The sequence below is a fragment of the Neopsephotus bourkii genome, unplaced genomic scaffold (genome assembly GCF_033783945.1).
Source record: "Neopsephotus bourkii isolate Nb327-2 ecotype Australia unplaced genomic scaffold, CSIRO-AGI_Nbou_v1 NB_1820, whole genome shotgun sequence".
Lineage (NCBI taxonomy): Eukaryota > Metazoa > Chordata > Aves > Psittaciformes > Psittacidae > Neopsephotus > Neopsephotus bourkii.
Genome location: NW_026902293.1, coordinates 3,875,977 through 3,899,020, shown reverse-complemented (window position 1 = coordinate 3,899,020; position 23,044 = coordinate 3,875,977). Strand labels below are relative to the sequence as shown.

The following is a 23,044-nucleotide window of genomic DNA, read 5'->3' as shown; positions in this document are numbered from 1 at the left end:
CCCAGCAGGCAACCCAACCACCACCATTCATTGACAGAGCATTATGGAAACGCTGTCAGTAAAGCCTTCTATTCGACAATGGCTAAAGAAGAATCTGCTGTGAGACAAAGTGATCTTGATCTGCAGAACAAGTCATTAAAAAGTAAGAAATATTGAATTCAGGACCTCTTCTGCCACAGGTAGTCCAAACAATGTCTAATATACTATGACACTGAGCTAAGATTCTTGCAATTTTCATTTAAATGCTGTATTACCTGCACATACAATCATATTACTACAGTATTAAGTACCACCTTAGACCTATATATTAGAGGATTTTGGTGGTGATGGTGTGGTGGGTTGTTTTGTCAGTTTTCAAATATAGGTGACGTAAGTTTAGAATTCTCACTTAATCCCTTCTATTTTAAGGAAACTGCTGTACTAGCCAGTGTTTTCTCAAACATGTCTGTTTTCTACACACATATACCCTGGTGGCTTCTTAAGTGTTCCAATATATTCACATTTCTAAACAAAAAAAATCTAACCATAATGACCATATGTCTACAGCTGCGCTAGAAGTTTTATTTACCTCTCCGTTATCATCTGTGCTACGTGAAAAATCCAGGATTCGATCAACTTCGACATAATCCGGATTAAAAAGCTCATCATCAATCTGTTGAAGGAGGCAAAAATTAGGAAAGATATCTCTATTAGCCCTTCCTGAGAGGAAAAATGATTATATATTTCACCAGGCAATAATATTTTGGGTCACGGTGACATAGAATTTATATTTGGCAAACTTCAACATGTTAATTGAAATGCTACAATTCAGCAAGATCATTCCCCGTGAGGGAATCAGACTTCTCAGACTTTGTTAACTGGGCCTCTTAATTACTGTGTGAAACCTTTTACTGTGAGAGAATGTTTAAGAATATTTTAAATGAAGTGTGAAATTACAATTCACTAATGAGCAATCGAAAGGGCTTATGGCATGCAATGCATTTAGCATTCTTGAAAACTACAGCTTGCAATAAAGAAATTAGAGCCTTGTACACTAAGTGCCTTTGGATTATTTTAACTACAGGAACCGTCTAACTGCTTTATAAGCAAGATTCAAAGACTATTATTTCAAAAAACATAGAAAACACTGCATGCATACACAGTGTCTCAAAAAAAATCATGACTTGTTATGTTCTGTCTTCTCCCTTCAACAACTTACACGATTCTCTTGTGTACTAAAGTGTTGTGCTTCTTTTTATACTTTAAAGATCCTCTTCAATAGAAAAGGCAGGCAAGAGTACTAAAAGACTATGTACATTTTGACAGCTTTTTCTAAAACAAGAGCAAATTCCAAGTATTTACTATAAGTTGTACCCATTTGGAAACAGATTTTAAAAACAAATACAGAAATAAGAAGGGATTCCAGGCATCCTTACCTAGAAAACACGGAAGTTTACAATTTACAGGTTTTGTTCAGCTCGAACTACATAGTAAATATAAATAAACAAATACAGTAGCACATGAACCTGTTGTGTTAGGCTTTTTCCTCAAAACACCACATTTTACTGGAAGGAAAGCTTCCAGAGACAAAGCAGCAGATCTAGTCTTTTATTGACAGGACCCCTGCCACACTACTGCTTATGGCTCTAAGTGAAATTAAATTGATGATAAAAAGCTTAGAATCCCTAGTGAGCAGCAGTCCATAACACAGAAAAATGTGATGCATTTTTCTGGCATAATCAGCTCCTGAGAAAAGAGAGCTGTTACTGATTCAGTAAGAGCCATGCTTACTGAGCAAAACCCAACTCACTTTAAGGAAAAAAAAATACAATGAAAAGTATACAGTCAGGACAGATCACTTGAGATTCATAAACCTGCAAGACTTGGATCAAGAATGGTTATACTTTATACCAGAATAAATGCTACTGATACATCACACAGCCATTAAAAATCTTCTGCTTCTATACAGAGCAAAAATTCATAAGAATATTGAAAGAGGGAGAGAGAAAGAGAGAGAAAAAGAGAGAAAGAGAGAACAAAAGAGAAAGAGAGAAAGAGAGAAAGAGAGAAAGAGAGAAAGAGAGAAAGAGAGAAAGAGAGAAAGAGAGAAAGAGAGAAAGAGAGAAAGAGAGAAAGAGAGAAAGAGAGAAAGAGAGAGAGAAAGAGAGAAAGAGAGAAAGAGAGAAAGAGAGAAAGAGAGAAAGAGAGAAAGAGAGAAAGAGAGAAAGAGAGAGAGAGAGAGAGAAAGAGAGAAAGAGAGAAAGAGAGAGAGAGAGAGAGAGAGAAAGAGAGAGAAAGAGAGAGAGAGAGAAAGAGAGAGAAAGAGAGAGAAAGAGAGAGAAAGAGAGAGAAAGAGAGAGAAAGAGAGAGAAAGAGAGAGAAAGAGAGAGAAAGAGAGAAAGAGAGAGAAAGAGAGAGAAAGAGAGAAAGAGAGAAAGAGAGAGAAAGAGAGAGAAAGAGAGAAACAAACAAATCATACTTCTGAAAGGAATTTGTTCTGGCCCTGTTTTGCCTTAAACCGCTTTATCTTCTGCTGAATTCTCTTGTCTTTGTCCAGCTCTTCCACAGATGCCCACTGACAATGAAGGTAAGAACTAGAAGATGAAACAGAAAATCTTACTCAAAACTATGCTTCTGTTACATCCTTTATGCATGCCACTAGTATAGTTCCAGCACATTGTAGTGCCATGCTTGGAAAACTGGACTCTATCTTCTTCATCATACATGTTATTAACAAATCATCTTTATGAGAAGTATACTTACTGATGGCGAATGTTGTCAATAAATAAAAACAACTCCCACCCACAATTTAAATACATACCCCATACACCCAGTGTTTGACACAAAGCTAAGATGATTTTTACTGGGCATACTCAAAACATAATTATTATACAAGACATTTATCATCAATGTCATTATCTGAAATCATATTGTAGCAAAGAGTACGGTTTTTAGATGTTAATGAAAAAACTCAAATATTTTATACACTAAGATGTATATATATGATATACTGGCTTTTTGTGAGAACAGCATTGTAATTAAAAGTTACATATGGGTCAATTTTAACACTGAATAAAAGAAAACCCTTTTTAAATGTAGTTCCATGGTAATAATTCATCTTTAAGAAAACACAGAGAACAACATGTTTGCCAAAATGACTAGTCCCATGTTATAAATTTAGAGTCTGTCAGAAGTTATATTGCTAAGAAGTCTAAGACATGAAGAGTTAATACAAAAATTACATGTCCATGTAATAAAGCTTAAAAAAAAAAAGAAAAAAAAGGCATAATTAAGCTATTAAGCATCATGCAATAATCCATACAGTGCAAAAGGCACAAAGGTGGCATCATATTTAAAGTGAAGTCTATCTGCAGTTAGCTGCAAGAAACTCACTTTAAACATATCTGTGTCTTGGATGGAAAATTTGCTAACATTAAACAAGATATACTATTTTTCCAAAAGAAAACTGATCTTATCCAGCTGTGAAGTATCTTATTTTAAATCCTGACTGCACTGCAGTTTCGGAGCCCAGAAGTGAAACAACATGCTGTTCTCACCACTATTATGTCCCACTTACGGAGGGGCAGCTATCTGCTAGAATACTGGAAGCCATCTAGCTTGTTACCTTGGACATTTTGTTGCACACATATCTTGCTTTTGAAACAATGTTAATTATTTTTGAGTATGCACACACAATACTTTATGGCTGCAGTTAGTTACACGTATTCATATGTATGTGCTGCATGCATAATAAGCCTTAAGTTTTTCAATAGCTGAGGAATTTTACCTAATTTCATTCTGGAGAGAATATGAATTAGGAGGACATTATCAAACCCAGTACCACCAATGCAAGGATTACCCTATTTATTTGCCACTCTTTCGTATTAAATATTAGAAATGTTTAAAGTTGAATAATAATAGATCACTATGAAAAATAGTTACTAAAAAGCATTAGGAAGTTACATGAACTTAGAAGACAGTAATGAAACCTGTAACTTTACTTACAAGTTTTTGTACTTTACATAGAATTCCTCTACTTCTACCTCCTCTCCATTCTCCATCTACAAGAAAAGAATTGTTGAAACGTGAATCAAACCACTACACAGCTTAATTCAGCTAGTGATTAAAACTGACTGAAATATGGTCTGACTACAAAAAAAAACTGATTACAGAATACAGTCCTCACATAGAGGTGTAGGAAAGCCTTTGTGGGGAGAGGCCATGGGCGAGGAGTTTCCTCCAGCAGCTTACCCAAGTACATACTGCACTGCTTACTACAACTTCCAAGACATGAATCATTTGAACTCCTCCCTAACCACATGCAGCTTCATTCACAATCTCACCCCAAACCTGGCTTTCTGCCAAACCCACAGTGTTAAGTAGAAGCCAAGTGTACCATTTTCTCAGGCAGCAGCCAATTAGCAACTGCACTCCTGAATGCCATATGTATTATTTTTGGCTGGCTCATGGCAACTTTACATTGTGGGTTTTGTAATGTTTTAAAAAAGAATTTTAAAGGGGGTTTATTCCTCCATATAGTTAATAACTCCAAACAAGAAGCCATATAAAACTAAACCTTATACCTCTGCTAGAATTTTAGTGCATCAGTGTTCATGGCTTTAGTTTTACTCAATGGTGCAATTAAATTCACTCAGGCAAGATGTCTCACATACAGAGCAGCCAAATTAAATTAACACCCAAAAACTACATTTAAAGCAAGGTTAAAGTTGTGATATAAACCAGCAAAACCAAGGGCATTCACTGCTAAGGGTTGAGACTACCCTTAACTCATCCCTAGTGCCAAAGTATTGCATAACATATGGCATGTAATACTTTGTTGAATTAATCCTGAACCCAGCCACAGGACAAACTAAGGACAGTGCACCAGGAACACATTTAGAATTCAGTTTATGTCACAACATTAACGGTTTGTGTTTGCTAATGAACTTTGAACAATTTTAAATAGAAGAGGATTTTCTGCTTTACAGACGTCATCAGGGATAACATCATCTGTAATAAATAACTGTATGTAGTGCTAAACAGATAAAACTCTTCACCCCTGTGTAAGCCCCCACCCTCCATCCTTTTTATATAAAGAAATAAAAAAATATAAATAAGAGATACTACTCTGAAACTAGAGACTGAATTGCCATTCTCTCTCAAAAGAATAAAACAACAGTATTTGTTTTATTTGTTATATTATAGCCATTCTCTCTCAAAAGAGTAAAACAAGCAGCTGCATTAAACTCTGTTCTAGCGGAGTAAAGAAAAAGTTAATGCGTTCCTAATCCCTGATTTCCATAGTATTTCTTCTCTTCCAGGCTAGCAAGGGATTTTATCATTTCAGTGTCTGTGTCACTCCAGTACAGTCTGCTTGTGCTCCTTTCTGGAAGGGCAACACCAGCTTCCACCTAGCTCTCTCTGAAGAAATGGAAGAGATGGCTCTCCCGGCATACTTCTTGATCTTCCTGAATCCTCTGTTTAAGAAGATAAACTATCCCCTAACCCTAAGCAGACAAGAAGCTTCTCTGTCACTTACAAAGCTACTGTCAAAAGGAGGAGTTTTAAGATAATCGGAACTTTTTTACAAATAAAAGATTTAAAAGGGAGTATTTCTCAATAAGGTATTCACATTTAGAGGTCAAACTGTATTAAAAAAAGTATTAGGAAATAGGAGAACCCATTATCTGAATCTCCTAGCTAGCCTGAGGCAATCCCACTCTTTAACAAAGTCAGCCCTAATCTTAAGGCATTAGCTTTTTTATTTTCTGAAATGTATTATGGCCAAGTCTCTTTGATTAGTTTTAAATCAGAATCCTTTGAGATACATCAATCTTACAATGACAACATGGTTAAACACCTTTATACAAAGGTTTCATATTAGCCAATTTAGATCCCCTCAAGAGCATTTCAGTCAAGTGTATTTTCTGTCAACTGCCAACTTAATAATAATTTACAATGTAAATCTTGATAAATCCTGTAACCCTCATGAGTAAAACGTACTTTTGTATTGTCTGATGGGTAATAACTGGTCTGTGTTATTATACGGTCTATAAGCATGCACTGTGCATCAAAGATTCACCTAAATACAAAGTAATTCTCAAAAAAGTCTTTATAAAATCTTACTCTGGCATTCACAATTGTCACCAGAAAAAAAGGATAATCTAATCAAGTTACAATCACCAGCACTCAAATAGGGCTTAACAATACATCAGTTCAGGATATATGAGACAGATGCGTATGGCCTTTGACACCACCGTCTAATACCCACTACACAGACACTGACACTAAGCAGGTAAAAAGGTGAGATAGGAAATATATGTAAAATTTCTCCAAAACTTATTATGTAAACATCCTAAAATAGTGCATGGCAGACTTGGGCAATGCAGGACACTTCAACTTGTCACTGCCCAAGTGCAACCATAACTGACAATCTGATCCACAGTCTCTGCAAATAACTGAAGGTTCAAATGATCCCTCCCTTCAAGCAAATACTTAAAAGAGCACACAATCTTGCACTGCCGTGGACACAGAAGTGATACAGTAATACCTGCTAATGCAAAAGTTATTTGAGCACGCCACTTACATGCACAGGCAACAGCAAGCTTAAAACACAGAGCAAAAACCCCAGAAATATCAACTGCTAGAAAAATAGAAGGCAGAACACATTAATTACAGATGCAAAGCAACATACAAAAAGCTAATAACCTCAACTGATACGCAGCACTAGACTGTAAACTAATCAGTCTGTGGGTGAAATACCAGCATTTGAAGACAGGCTGAGAAAACTGGGGCTGTTCAGCCTGGAGAAGAGAAGCTGCATGGAGACCTCATAGCAGCCTTCCAGTATCTGAAGGGGGGCCTACAAGGATGCTGGAGAGGGAATCTTCATCAGGGACTGTAGCGATAGAGCAAGGGTAACAGGCTCAAACTTAGACAGGGGAGTTCAGGTTAGATATAAGGAAGAAGTTCTTTACTGTGAGGGTGGTGAGGCACTGGAATAGGTTCCCCAGTTAAGCTGTGAATGCTCCATCCCTGCCAATGTTCAAGGCCAGACTGGACAGAGCCTTGGGTGACACAGTTTAGAGCAAGGCATCCCTGGCCATGGCATATGGGCTGGAGCTAGATGATCTTAAGGTCCTTTCCAACCTAAACCATTCTATGATTCTATGGTTTGTATACAAGTTCATCTAGATCTAATTTTAACGGTGTATGGGTAGACAGGAAGAGAAATTCAGATGTGTAACATGCAGGTATAATGCTCTACATACTCTACATCTTTCTGTAATATGTGCTAACTTTTGCTGAACAGCATGTTTGGTTATAGACATTCCTTTTTAATGTTAAGGAGCAGAAATTCAAAGGAGTCCGAAGTTGGCCAAGAAAATAATTAGAAAAATTAGGAATTTCCACATGTAAACTGAGGACATCAGGACAGTGATGGTTTGGAAAGAGCAATATATGTTATTTAACACTTTCTGCAAGAGGGAAGAGTATTCAACAGAATTCAAAATTCTGTATTAAAAGCAACGAGGAAAGACATTGTCTCTTACACTTCAAACATGAATTAAAGTAATTTCTACCCCTTATTCTGTACACTTCAGAAATGGTTGCAAGCAAGCACAGTGCTGTATCCTATCTGCTACATCCAAAACTAGACTAGGGCTATTTCTGAGAAAACCAGCATAATTTCACGATAAGAAAAGCGTATTCATTATCTGATGTCCTTTACTCAAATGCAACATCTTTGTTACAACCTAATCCACTGAAAGGTTTCCTGGTGAAGCCTTTCCTCATGTTTATTTTACAGACCAGTCCTGATCACAGCAATTTACTTTGATTAGTAATCTAACAACCAGGGTTTTGATGACGTTAGTAAGAGTGTAAAAGACCTTTAATAAAAACACAGTTGGATGCTTCAGATGTTAAATATTAACACCCTGATATCCATTTTTATTTTGGAGAGGAGGGTTGGGGAGAAGAGCAGGAAAAGAAGAGACACCCCTCAAACCTGCAAATACAATCCATAAAAAACATTAAAGAAACAGCTCAAAATAGAGCTTGCCTCCAGCAGAGCTTGCAATCAAAGACATGTAGGCAGCAGACCAACCACTTTCCACAAACTGCAGCAAAATACACACTCCCCATGAGTAATCACACCTTTGTTTGCAGGGGAAAGGAAGAAGAGAAAAATAATTGGTGAAAACCAGCTTCCAGTGTAAAGACATTTATGAAAAGACCACATTCCCTTCTCCCACCTAGCAGACCATCAGGACAACTAATTACTGAGTTTACATTACACCAAGTTTAACTGAAAAATAAGCCTATGTTTTGAAATACAAAATATAGCTCTAGACTACAGAAAAAGCCCTAGAAGTTCTGTGCTGTGAAAGGTGCAAGAACAGGTCAAATTCAATCACAGCTAGTCATGACATTGCATGAATTTAAGTTTCCAAAGCTGTAAATGATGTTATGACAGTAGTAATAAAACACCAATACACCCCCCATGCCCCCCCCCAAAAGCCCTCCTAAACACCACAAAACTAAAGAAGCAACTTTCCCTCCTCTTCCAATTAAAAAAAATAACACTTTGAGGAAATGAAGTATTGTGGCTAACTACGATCAACATCAGTACCGTATCTATGTTAACCAGTTTCCTGTCCAACTGCAGTACAAGTCAGAGAATGAGCTGCACAAATAGTCTATAAAATATCATAATGCCTTTTTTACAAGAAGCTCTTTTCTACTTCCTATTCAGAGCTTTAATAGTTTGCAAGTGCAAAGGCCAATCAAGTTGAGAAGCAAAACAAGAACATAACTAGCAACCAGGGCAGAAATAAAACCATACTTCTTTCACTACTTAGCACAGTGATAAGGAATCTACTGACCACCTGTATATGCAATATTGTTCACGTTTCAGCTGCTAAGCACAACTTCTATTTTTCTTTACTAGAAGGATTTTTCTTTACTAGAAAAGGCAGAAACTTAATATGCAGTAGAGCTCTCACTCATCAAACTCCCATGAAACGCAACTCTGACTGTATAGATATATTTGCAAAACTGAAAATTCTCATCTGGAAAAAATGCAAGCAAAGAGTAAAAGACTAAACAAGTAATTAGCTTTATATATGTCAATCCAAAAGTATTTTAAATACCATCAAAGGACGCTTTCCTGGAATTACCTATATTAAATTAAATAGCTTTTGAATTCAGAGTATCTATCTGGGGTATTTTAAGAACTTTATAGAGATTTCAGCAGAAATATGCTTAGCCTGTTTAAACACATGCAGGGAAAGGCATTTAGTTTGGTTTACCTTTTTCTTGACTGAACGGCTGCTCATGATTTTCTCCACAACAGGGCCTTCAGCATCAGCAGATTCCTACACCATAAATACCATACAAGAGTTATGGGAGCTCATCTTTGTTACTTAAAGACTTTCTTCATTCTTAGAAATTCAAAGAATTTTTTTGCAACAGGCATTTAATATGCAGGAGGGCTTATTCCCCCTCGCACAAGAACTTAGAGGATTCAGGTAGATGTAATATCGCAGTAAAGGAGCGAAAGACACTTGTTAAAGCCTATTTTTAAGAGCTAACCCAACTCTAGCTTTCTCCGAAAGGCTGACATGCACAGATACACAGATATAATCACATGGGGACTGTTCACCTCTCTTAAAATAACACACACTTTCAGCACCATACAGTCTAAATATTAAATGATGTTCAAAAACTAGTTGGCTGTGTAAGTGCTCATACAATAGGTATCAAAATTGCCTGCAATTCTGTATTACATTTCTTACTCTAACTGCAGGCAAACCTACCAAATTCTCCTTTTGGTAAGGCGCAATTAACGAGAGAGATCACAAGAGTATTTCACAGGGCTTAACAAATTGCCAAATGAAATACCAAAGAACACGCATATATTCTCCAATAGGTCATCAGTTAAATGAAGTAGTTCTTTGAAAAAGCACTACAAAACAATGAGATTGTTACAACAGTCATTCCTGCATTATTACCCCTCATTTTATTCAAACTATTTTATCCATCATTTACATTGCACAGAGAATAAAGCGTACCCTGCTGGGTACTACAAGGCAGTAATTTCATAAGGGGGTTCTTATGGTGCCTAGCAGCAGGGGACAAGCTTGAGTGGTTTATTAAAGTCAGAGAAGCCAGACCACTGAATCCATAGAAGTAAATTCAAGATTCCTAGCAGCCCAGTTTAGGTTTCCTTTAGAGAAAGATGATTAATTTCAAAGAACTGCATCAAACTACGTATCATCAGCTTGTAAACAAAGTCATAAATTAATATACTCTTTAAGAACGCTAAGAGCTAATGCCTTCCAGGCACACTGTGCCAGCTATGGATGAGTATCACTCAGGAAAAGGACCCATATTTGAACAATGAATGCTGCAGTTTCAGCTACTTTTACAGTTTGTTCGTGTCTGACCTGTTGCTCTGACTGAGAAGTGTTTGAAGGAGAGTCTCTTCCAGCAGCATCAGCATCATCAGCCTCCTCATCTGAAATCTTGAACTCCAGGTCTTCTGTGTAACGCTTCCTCTTCACCTGCCTGCTGGAGCGTCGCTTCTAAATAGAAAGCATTGATATTTTTCATGACAAACAAAACTGGCAACCAGTGGAATAACTGAGAACACTTGTTTGTGCTTCTTAAACACACTAGTGTGCAGCAAATGCTATTATTTTACAGCACCCTGGTAGAAACAACAGCATCAAGACACTACTGACTTTGTCTGCCAGCTATTCTTTAATTTTTTTTAATCTTTCAGCATTATTAAAACCACATTAGAAAATTAGAAAGATTATATCAGAAAGCAATTAAATCCCAAGACATTGCTCCTCTGAATTCACATCTAGGACAAACTTTGACAGATGGCCAATGCAGGAACCGAACACCACCCTTCCGCAGCATGGCCCAGTGTTGCTAAGCAGTGACAACGCACTGTCTTGCTCTCCCCATCCACCTGGTTGTACCCAGATTATCTTGTAGGGGAAATACAATGAAATACAATTTCCTCACTCCACTGAACAAGCACCATCCAGAAAGATACCATGCAGCACAGCATGGGAAAAGACTCCAAACTAATACAGGAGAATGAAAAACTTGAACCACCCTAACTTGAAAACATGGTCACTGTTGTCCCCATACCTTCACCTCCAGGATGAGAGAAAGCTTCAGAGAAACTGCAGAAAGCAATCTGTAAATACGCAAGTGTGCATTTGACAGAATTTGCAATTTGATGCTCAGTGCCAGACATCATTTTCTGCAACAATAAAATTCAAATTCTGGGACAGTCTATGTGTCAGGTTATGTATCTTGAAAAGCAAAGAGCATATGCTGTTGAAGGAAGCTGTCAACTAAGCATCAAATATCTCAATGGACTGATGTATATATTAAAAAATATGTTGAATATCAACTGTTAAAAAACATCTTTATGAATTGATATACTATTTACACCTTTCCCAGCCTAACACACATCTTACACTCGTACACGCAAATACTTTTGTAGCTTGTTTAAAAGATCTATGCACCTGGGTCTCTCAATGTACATAGACAAAGTCAAATATTTACTTTTAGATAGTTAATCGTATTTTTAAAAGCACAAATATCTGATGCACTTCACAAAATTAGAAATTAAATAAAAATGAAAATTTTGAGCAAAGGTTAAGTGTACATCAACCTTTTAAACAATGGTGATGTGGCTTCTACCCTGAACACAGTAACTTACAGGGGGTTCCCACACAAGTGGAACAGTACTTTTATAAATGAAAATAAATACCACGTGGCAAATATACTCTCCTTTCCATAAACACTGATGGGAAAAAAAACCAAATTCTCTTTTGGCTCAATAGGCCATCACATGTTTCATTTTGGAGCCAAAAAAAATCTCACCTTCTGTTTCCCTAATAGAAAGGATACCTAAAACATAATGGTAGTTCTCTATTTAATTTTATTGACTTGGTTAGCTTCCTGGTTCCTCTGACATCCACAAGAAGCTCTACAATTATTATGAACTGTTATCAGACACTGTGCATATGTTTACCTGTATCAGATTATCTTTTACTCATTAACTGATGTATAGGTAGAAAGGTGAGTTATAGGCTTGACAATAGAATATAAAAAAATCTGTATGGTAACACCAAAAGTAAGTTTTTCCTCTCTAAAGATAACAATTCATCACTTTGTGCTTTACTACATAATACAGAAAACTTAGTATTTAAAGCTAAGAATAGAATCATAGAGTGGTTTGGGTTGGAAAGGACCTTAAGATCATACAATTCCACCCCCCTGCCATAGGCAGGGGCAGCTGACACTAGACCAGGCTGCCCAAAGCCCCATCATCCAGCCAAGCCTTGAACACTGCCAGGGACGAAGCATCCACAACTTCCTTGCAGATCCTGTTCCAGTGACTCACCACTCTCACAGTAAAGAATTCCTTCTTTGTGTCTAACCTAAATCTCCCCTGCTTAAGTTTAAACCCATTACCCCTTGTGCAGCGGTGTTTCAGACCACTGCATAATAATCAATCTCAGCTAAGAAATGCATAAGAAGTTTATTAATTCTAGCTGTCCTGGCATATGTGGTTGCAACCTTTCCCTAAGTTTATGCAAAGAAGTATGGGTGCAGGATAACATGCACAGTGAGAGACTATTAAGATGACAAAAAAAACCCTGAAATATCTTTTTTTTTTTTACGATTAATTAAAAAATTATGCAAATACCCTAACATTTGTATTTATAAAAAAGAAGGAAAAAAACCCCAAAACTAATGTAAAGTTTATCACCCAGCTGAGTTTCATGAAGAGGAAGTTTTGTCACACTAAACTGAAAACAAGGAAAACATGCATATATACTGATATGTGCAGAGGTCATCATCGTCTGCAAATTAACCCAAAAAAACATCAGCTCGAAAAGTTTCTTCTGCATCTTTCACCAGCACCATTAATCAGGCTGAGAGAGATCTGGGGCACAGGACAGAAAACCTAATTCTTCAATTATCAGCTTTTCTAATACAAAATAAATGGTTTGCATGGATCAGAAATAACACTCTTCTGCTGCTGCTTTTGCTCACATTTCGTTATACTCTACATGCTTCTGGAATATAGCAAGATGGAAGGCATAATTCATGCTTGTGTCAGGACACCATTGCTTGCCAACCTCTTCACCAGGCTGCTTTGACCATTCTTAAAGTGATCATCAGACTCAACACCTCTCCTAATCAGAAGCAAAACATCCACAACCTGACGTGCAACAGACAAATACAATGGATTTCCGTAATGCTATTTAGGAGTCTCATACTTTCCCCATCTCAATTTATCTGTACCCTTTCAAGAGGGAATTCTTAATTTTAATGCTCACTCTGAACACTGACAGCAGAAGCAAGCCAGGAACTTCTTAACACGGCTAATGACAGAACACATAAAAGTTGTCATGTATGCTTTTTCTATTTCCAGATTTTCTTTACAAAAAATAAGGTTTGGACAGAAAGGTGTGCAGTGGACATGAGGAAATTATCAATTTTAGCCAATGACTGGCATTCCTGCAAAAAGGCCCTTCACCCATGAAAGCAGTGTAGTTACAAGCCCTTGATACACATGTTTCTGACATTCTGCTTCTTGATTTCAGAAAGTTTGCAAAGCCAATGCAAGAAGAAACATAAAGGTTACAAGCAAGACTTTGTAGTGGTATGTTAAATCTACAGAACAGAAAATTCAGCACCATAACTGCAACAGTGACAAAACACTTGAAAACTCAGCAGTACTGCACACAGACCAGCAGGTAGTGAGACTATGGGGCAAAATTCTGATAAGGAATATTTCTTTTAGTAAAATATTCACCACAGTGATTTCCAATTCTCACCTTCCTGGTATGCCATTTTAAAACAACACTGAAAATACCTGAATACCTGTATATCTGTAAAAAGACCATGAGAACTATCGTTTTATGCATCTGAATTGTCAAAGGCTACACTGAGAGCATTACCTGAACCCCTGGGTCATCTTCATCTTCAGGATGAGGTGATGGTGGCGGAGTTTTTTCCAAATCTGAATTTTCAGAACCTTCCTTTCCCTTGTTACCTTTTTTCTTTGCAGTGCTGGTTTCTGAATCTGGTTTCTTGCTACTGAAACAGAAGTATTTTTAATCAATATTAGTACAAAAATGTAAGAAAAAGGTGTTTGACAAAACAGTTAATCTGCAAATGTTTGTTGTTAGTGATTTCATTATTTTCAACTGCTTTCCAGAAGTATTTAAAAACAACTGTAAAGTCAATGATACATGGCCACAGCTATATGTTTCCCATTCTTTGACACTTTGCCTCTTCCCTTCAAAACCTTAGGCAGTGACATTGAATATGCATTCAACAAGAAACTCAAAATGAGACTCTGCCCTCTTCAGAACCTGTGCTTTTCGAAAGCAATGTTTGGGCAAGCTGACACACATGAAGAGAAACAGAATTATGTGTGCAGTTGTCTTGATACTAACCGTGTGGACCAGGTGAGTGGAACCAGAGGGAACATTACCAAAACAAAGAACCGAATGAGATATTAATTCTGTTTTCTTCTACCATCCCTGATATTTCCAGGCTGAAAAGGTGCTTTTGTATCAGCTCTGAGGGCACCCCCAACAGCCTCAGTGCATGCAACCACTGCTTGTATGGGAGCAAAAACCATCCAGCTGGTATCTTAGCATCTACACAACACAACATCTATATCCACTGTGATGGCAGAGATAGGGTCTGGGGATTGTTTCTCCCCCTCCTCCCCCATGGAAACATTCTCCACCTGAAGAGCTGGGACCACATCTCTCCAACTGCACTCAGAAGCCTGAAAATTGGTGAAGACATCAAATCACGTATCAAAATCCAGCTTTAAATACACTGCCACCAAATCACGCACTGTGACAATCTTGCGCATCGTGGGAGTGAAATTTTTAAATGGCAACAAAGAAGAATCAATAGTAAAAGTTAGCAATTTTAATTCACATTCAGCCCTTGAGTCTGGCATGGGTTTTTGCTAGTCTTTTTCCCCCTCTGTGGTCAACCACCCCCCAGGCCTGTTAACTGGTTTGACAGGCTGGCTGTGGAAAGTTGCTAAGACATTTGAGAGCAGAGCAGAGTTATGTACTGGTACCCGATGAACGGTGAGTACAGGCTGCCAAATGTTCTGTCACTTCCATAGCCACTTCCATAGGGCTTCTGCACCCTCGATGTTTTAATTTCATGCCGAGAACGCTGCCTGGGGTTTGTTTTTCCTTTGTAATTCTCAGCCTTGTAACTCCTCATCCAACCACCAGCTTTACTCCTGTCCATTTCAATCAGCGCATCAGCCTACCGAAAAGGCATACGTTGGAGCTGTCATTTAAAACTCCCCAATACATTTACACACCGCTTTGGGAGCGGGACAACTCAGGCTGTGGTATAATAATACCGTTTTTGCAAGCTGTTTTTAAAGTAACACTGATTTAAAATGAATAAAAACAGTCTAGAGTTTTCAAATGAAAACTCGCTGTGAGTTCTAAAAACGAGTTGGTGTTATGTAGCATTACAGGGTGCAATACATCTTTCCCCAATGACAAAACAGCAAAAACCGCCTCAAACTGTGACAACTGGCAGATAAATAACCCTAAACGAGGCGGTGGGTGCAGCCTGACCCCGCGGAAGGCGCGCGGCTACCGGCCGGGCCCTGAGGGCGGGCTGTGCCCGGCGCTGACCGGCCCTCGGTGCGGTGCGGTGCGGTGCGGCGCGGCTCGGCTCGCCTCGCGGCGGTTGTTTCCGCTCTAGCTGCCACCAATGGCACAAAGCCGCAGCTGAAGCGGGGCCCCTTGCCTTTCATCCGCGCGCCGAGAGCGCTCGCGTCGCCCCGGCAACCCGCGGCCACGTGACCAGCACCTGCTCCGCTGGCTGGCGGCCACCGACTGCAGCCATCTGCTTCCCTCAATCAGCGCCCGGGCGTGCCCGGCACCTGCGCGGCCAAGGCCTGCGCCCCCCCCCCCCCCCCACCCCCCGGCCGCCTTTCACCACACCACCGCGAAACCGCTTCCAAAAAACCCACCCCCTTTCCAAAACCAACTTCACGTGTTTGCCGAATGTGTTTGGATCGGAGGTTTGCCTGCCCGGGCAGCCGCCACCAGGTAAAGCGAGCTGACAGGCCGGCGCTCCTCTCGCCCATGACCCCAGTAAATCTCTGAAGCACGCAATTAAGTTCAGCAGTCGTTACTGCCATGCCCCGGGTGCACTGCCGCCTATGAATAACAGGCTTAAAGTCGGGAAGAATAGCGTGGCCGAGGTTTGATAAAGTACTAGCGTGCTGAAAGGCCGGAAAACGCTAACAAGGGCCAGCCTGCCTGCCCCGGGCCCACCGACCCACCACCGGCCATGGTACTCCCCAGCCGTGGAGGCCCAGACAAAGACCCTCCCAGTGACTTCAGCACTGCCCGCAGGCCCACCCCGACAAACGTCTCTTTCTAGCCTCTGTCAGACCCTTCCCTGCTCTTAGCTTGGAGGCCCTGCCACAACGAATGTTTCATGACCTATATATACTACCCCCGACCCCAGCCTCAACATAACAGAGTCAGTCTCAGTAACAACGTATACACGGATGAAGCAATTCAGACACAGTTTCTAATCTCCCCCTTTTCTAGGCCAGTTAAAAACAGGCACGAGAGAGCCACCAACTTGGGGGAGAACAAAGCCTGTGTGCAGCTCCACTGAGAATTTCAGATTTTAAATTCAGCAGAAGAATTGCTCTTTTTAAATGAGTAGCTACAGTTTCTTTTCAAAGAAAGAAAGGAAGGTGAAGTACAAATAAACCATAGAGGAACAGCACTGTCCCCTTGAGCAAGGCAACATGCTGCTTCCCAGTACATCACACACCCAGCAGCTTCACCTGGCTGGCTGCAGCATCAGCAATGCTGTCCTATCTTCCCACAGAGCCAGCGTGATTTGTTCCTGACAATTAAATGTACCCACTTTTGACTCAGCCTTTCCACTTCCTAGCAGATCATACTCGGGCCATTCTGGAATGGACCAGAATGACTTTTCCACATATAAGCACAGGCAGGTAAAAACCTGTCCTTAGATACATTGCCATTACCATTAGTCTGTGTGTCAACACTTAGCTCTGGATTCACATCTGACAGTACTTTCCAAATCTGGCAATGAGGACAGTGAGCTGTAAAACACACATTTAGGCAACTACCTCTCATATTTGTTTTTACATACGCATGAATGCAAAATTTATCTAAGTCTCACTAGAGACAAGATAGCATCCAGTCCCAAATCAAGAACTAGAAACCCGGGAGAAACTAAAGCAGTATTTGCCACACAAAAAAACACTAAAATATTTTAAATCTGTCAATTAAAATTAGTCCTTCTATTCAGGTGATACAAACACAGTTCAGATCAGATGTCTTACAATCTAGCTGTCCCAATACCACTTTTGGGTTCCATCCTCTCATCCCTGAGGACTGCACAGCACACTGACCAACGGGGATCAGCAAGAAGACAACCCACAGAAGGTCAGACGAGGGAACAAGGAGAACAGGCTGAAGAGGAAAACCTCAAGTAGGACAACTGACAAGAAGGACAACTGACAAGAAAGCTTGAGTTACACAATTTGAGGACAAGCATCCAAACTTCGACAATGTGTGTTGTGTCAGCTAGTCAAGCAGCCATCTACAGAGCTAGGTCAAACTCCAGGAACTTACAGGGCCAAACCATATGACTCAAAAATGCCCCCCAAAACATGGCATGCTTCACAGGATTAAGAGGGGAAGTAATTAGCTTGTATGTTTACATTGGGCTACTACTTCATCTGATCTGGGTGACTTAACAGATCTGTTTATTAGTGTAATTTATGACAGCTATCACAATTTGGATGATTATTTTTTTCTGTAATTTAAACATATAAAGTAAGTCAGACAGGCTATTGATCCCTATTCTACCATATGGCAATACTGCCCTGTGACAAATGCATATTTGAACCTGGCTTAGAAAAAAAATACACATCCACTGTGGAAATTAAATCCCACTCTCTCAAAATTAAGTTACAGATTTGAGGCTTTCTACACTACCTTAACTGAGGAAAACATTTTTTTAAAGCTCCTAGTGTAATCAAAACCAGTTTTCTTTTTAACTGGTTTTTATATGTCACAAAAGTGGGAAAAACAATAGGACAATAAGGGGTTTTCCAGTCTGAAATCTCAGCCACATTACTCAGAAGTATGCTTCAGTAACAGCAAAGCCCACAAGACCTGCCTGCAGCAAAGGCAAAGGTAAGTATCTGGCAGCTGGGCCAGTTCAAAAGGGAGATGAGGACAGGTGTGAACAGGAACAGCCCCAGTGGACGAACACATGGAAATCTCGCTCGATTTCCTGTTCTCTCCCTCAGGCAGCCCCTTCCTGCCCCGCTCAGGATGATCCGAGCTTGGGAGTGGAAACTACCACCACTGCTCGGGACCTCTCTTCCTGTTCTCCAGCTCCCCAGGGCGCCGCGTCCTGCTGCCCGCACTGCTCCCCTGCGCACAGCCTCTTCCCGCTTCCGTGGCCATGAGCCATCCCCTTTCCGATACAACAAACAGCAAATCTGTGCGCCAAAAAAAGTCAGTCTCCACCTCCCTCTGAAAGAGGTAATTATGCTCATGCTTAGCACTCCTCTCGCGAGCAGCAACACACTCGCCCTACCCTGCATCCCAGCCTGCTTGATGCATGTGTGGGAAGGACGAAGAGTTTCCCCGTGCGACAGGGGAAGCAGATAAGGGCAGCCCTGCAAAGCGCAGCACGCTGCTTTGAGGACACGGGAGGAGGGACAAGCTCCTGCAAAGAGCTGCCATTTGACCCTTCCTGCTTCTCCCACCGTTATCAGTGGCCACTCTCTAGGGTTTCATAGGAAGCAGTGGGAGAGGTATCAGCTGTGCTGCAGCGTGATCTTCTCAAACAGGTGGTCCTTATCTCCTCCAGGGACAGGCACAGGAGGAACAGACATCTGAGCCATGACTTTGCAATTCAGTAGGACTACTTGCCTTTCCCTGTCCATCTACTTTAGGAAAAACCTGCCTGCTTTGTATGTGCCCGAAGCTGGCTCCATAACATTAACAGCCCACATAATAGCACTCACACAGCTTAATGAAAAACCCTCACTTGTGATCCTAGGTGTACCTATATTTTGCTTTCAAACCTGACTAGTTTGGTCCACAATAGATTTATTTTGTAATTTTTTTTTTTTTTCAACCACCCCTATATTTGCCTTTCTGTATTGGCAGGATTGGGCTAACACTCACTACAAGTGTAACGGCACAGTATTAAAAGTGTGATGTTTGTTTCAAAATCACCTACTACGCAGTATAACATACTAGTAGCCCATTTGGATATTTTCTTTCTTGTTAAGATGCCATGGGACATGCAATTCAAACAAGCATGAAATTAAGTAGTTTCTTCCATTCTCCCAATCTGACTTGTCCCTCATGTGAAGGCGCATTTCAGAGCACCAGGCTGCTCATTTTGTCACAACTTACACTGAAGAGAGATGACACGTGAAGGATACACTTTCTGTTCTTTTGTTGTTGTTTAAGAAAAGGATTGAACTGTTACTCAAAACTGGAACTGAAATAGCAGGGTTAAATTATGAGCTATATTAAATTACAAAATGGTTAAGATACTTAAATACCAGACTTTTTTATCTGTGTGTATCCTCTAATACAGCATGTGTCAAAAGTAACTATCAAGGGCTTGTTGTGCTCTATCCTAAAAACTGTTGCCCTTCAGTAAGTACATCTTCTATGTCTGACTGTATTTACCTGAACTTTACATGAATGCAAAACGCTTCTATTAAAACTATTAAAAGAAATCTTATTCACGATTTAAAGCTGTTAGTTTTGTACAGCATATAGAAATCTAAAAATCACACTACTGCTTTCAATGCTTAAAAACAAAATACTGAGCAACAGAACCAGTAGTAGTAAATATATGCCAGACACTAACTTGATAAAAATACTTTAGTTCCACATAATCATCCATAATCTGTATTACCTTGCATTAATCTCACTCATCTCAGCTACTGTAATATTTCCTTTCCAGAGATAGTGCGGCTGAAATACTGTGGCTCAGATGATTAAATGTTTGTACTATTGATTTATTTAAAAACTTGATTCAGGGATCTGCCAGTGGACAGGTTCCCCTGTCTGTGATGCTGCCAAAGTAAGCAAAGTTCTTTCACTGGTTTAACATTCCTTGGCAGCACAGCATCCCAACACAGTCTCACAGTTCTTCAAAGAAGTTTGATAATGAAGCTGACAAGACCACAAAATGAGAACAATTTTGATTTCAGGAGAGCATCTGATAACAGAGACACAAACCCATTATGGAAAAACTAGGACTTTCTCCACACCCCTGAGTTAAGCATAAGGAATAGCAAATGCTCCTAATGCTGGTCCAAACATCTTTCTCTCACAGGTAAAACAGGAGTCAGTACTTAACTAGAACTCATTTAACCACCCAGGGACAAGAGTCATCGCAGGGGAAAGAGAATAAAGACTCTCCTACAAATACAACTAAGAAAGCAGTGATTTATTCCTTCGAGGGAAACAATCTTCCCTTAATCTGCATGGCACAAGCCAAGATTTAGGGAGATGCACAGAAAGATATTAGGACTGAGTGGACAGGACAGACTAGCTCTGAAGGCTGATGTCCAGCACAGCCAGAGGAACCCATGCATGTTTTTGAGCAGGCTCCTTCTAACCATTGCTCATTGAGCTTCATCGTAAAGAGTCTGTAAAACTGCACTAACTGAGAAGTCCTGCAGTAAAAGCTTTTTTACTTCTTAGTGGCAAAAATTGTTGGGAGATGCTCAATACCATGACAATATGGCCTGGTCAGCCTCTAAATCTTTGGGTATAGGAAAATGGAACAAAAAGGTTATTTTGGCTGATACGGTATTTGGGTTTCAAAAACACATACTTCGAGATACATAATTTCAGTTTTTCTAAGCTGTGAATTGCTATATATGTAAACCCCATTGTCACACCAGTCTGTAACACAGCCAAAGCAGCTTCTGCAATAGGTAAACTAATTTACTGACCAGTTACTATAGCCTGTTCAGGACAATATTTGATTTTACTAGCCAGTGTTTGTAAGTTCTTCAGGAAACGTTGTCTCTGCTAGTACGGAAACTTCTCTTTCTTACTACAGGAACAAGTAACATCTTACTGTCCATGCCTCATTTAGCCATATAGCTGTATCAGACCTACCCAAGAGTAAGTCTTGTAGCATATATGCAAAGCTGATTCATTAACCACAATTTTTAAACCCTAATACAAATGGATTTTGCAAAGTGATTTGGATTAACCAAGTCTGGCTGTGCTTCCATCTGGAAGTTATATTTTATAATGCTAGCCACATCTTGAAAAACAGATTCAGATGTTTGGAACAAATTCAGAACAGTTGTAAGAAATTCTAGGTACAAATGAAAAAAAGAAAAAAAAATATTGAGCTTTAATGTCTTTTTCCTCTCAGATTTCTTTCAAGTAAGCATTTATAATCATGGTGTTTAGGGAGTTGAGGGGTAAAGAAAGAATCTATGTTATTATCTACGACGTATTTACTCATGTGTAACAGCAGTTTGTTCCTTCTCATACTGTTCTGTAGCGTTTTAAGCCTATCCTGATAAAGGGACATGCTGAGTGAGAACAGGTAAGAAACAAGAGTTGAAGCATCTGGTTTATCCACAACGAGTTTCTGCTAGGAACATTGTCTTTACATAAAACAGCAAAATTAATATAATTCCTGCAGTAACGATATGTCAGTATTCATATAAAAATGCCTTTTGAACAGCAGAACTTATAGGTCATGGGTTGTGTCGGTATAAAATAGTGCCTGTAAGGGTTTTACAGCATGTAACAATGTGAAGTACCTTACTACTTCAGAGAGAAAAATATCATCAAACCTGTCTACTCTAAGCCTTCATCTTTGGATTTGGTCAAACATACATTAATGTTGAAGCAATTTAATTTTTTAGTACACAAACCACATAAAAGGACAGATAAGCATTAGCAGAGAGTTAGTTCAGAAATCTAACATATCCAGAAAATCTTATGCATTGAGAGAAAAATTAACCTCCTGCCTTTCCAGCTTGTTTAAAATAACTGTGAAGCCATGAACAGGAAAGCCAAACAAGAGAAATGTGCCCAAGCTCCGCAAAAACATGATGTTGTAGATGGTAGAAGGCAAACGACAAAACAAGATTTCCTCTCCACCCACACCATTTAGCACAGATGCTCTAGAAATCCCACAAACACACAGGTTTTTTCTGATCACATAGAGAAGTTTCCTGACTTACCTTGTCTTTTTGCTGGTCTTGGGTTTTGGCGTGGTATTTTTTGCTTTCTTTTCCTTTGGCTCTTTTGGGGTCTTAGGGACTTTGGGGGTCTTGGGTTCCTTCTTTTCCTTGGGTTCTTTAGGATCCTTCGGTTCTTTTTTTGTCTTGGGCTTTTTCTTTTTCTTCTTCTCTTCTTGGGAGCAATCCACTGAGTTTTTGCTTAGATTCTGGCTGTCCAGTCCCCCAGGGAAGTCTTCCTTACCAAAACCTTTACTGGGACCTTCTGCAGCGATGTGGTTGTTTTTCTTTTTCTTTTTCTTTTGCTGTGGCTGCGGCTCAATTGCTGGCAGATAATCATCGCTTTTCACAAGCTGGGTATTCGGTCCACTAACCTGAGTCATATCCGGCACTGGTTTCTCTAAAAAGGGTTCCGACGGAGAATGCTGGGAGAGACAAACAGAAACAGAATTGGAGATTTGCAACTTTGATTTCTACAACTTTACTCTTTTGGAGCAACGGGTTACAGACAGAGAAAATACTAAGTAGAAGTTTAATCCAGTAGCATGTCTGAAACATCGTACAGTAAAATAGTAAACCCCAAAGCTGTCTGCAGTTAAAACATGCAAAATGACCAGAAATTCTTGATATAGCAAGAGTAAAATCATTATAAAGCTTGTGTGTAAAGTGGAACCATAATTTAGAGTCGTCAACATTCAGATGCAAAAGGAAAGCAAC

The 23,044-nt window shown here is 39.6% G+C and overlaps 1 protein-coding gene across 8 annotated transcripts in view; it reads right to left on the bottom strand.

Annotated features, from left to right (window-relative positions):
* Positions 1-23,044, bottom strand: part of CHD7 (chromodomain helicase DNA binding protein 7) — a 136,049-nt gene that overhangs the window by 40,092 nt on the left and 72,913 nt on the right. For 5 of the 8 annotated variants that reach the window (XM_061342815.1, XM_061342818.1, XM_061342817.1 and 2 more), the window contains 7 exons: positions 22,331-22,752; positions 13,983-14,121; positions 10,431-10,568; positions 9,294-9,359; positions 3,985-4,040; positions 2,459-2,573; positions 569-652 (listed from right to left, as the gene is read on the bottom strand). In XM_061342815.1, coding sequence (XP_061198799.1) covers positions 569-652; positions 2,459-2,573; positions 3,985-4,040; positions 9,294-9,359; positions 10,431-10,568; positions 13,983-14,121; positions 22,331-22,752 — 1,020 coding nt within the window. Of the gene's footprint in view, positions 1-568; positions 653-2,458; positions 2,574-3,984; positions 4,041-9,293; positions 9,360-10,430; positions 10,569-13,982; positions 14,122-15,130; positions 15,439-22,330; positions 22,753-23,044 lie in introns of those variants that run through there. The other 3 variants (XM_061342816.1, XM_061342819.1, XM_061342821.1) reach the window with 3 other exon arrangements.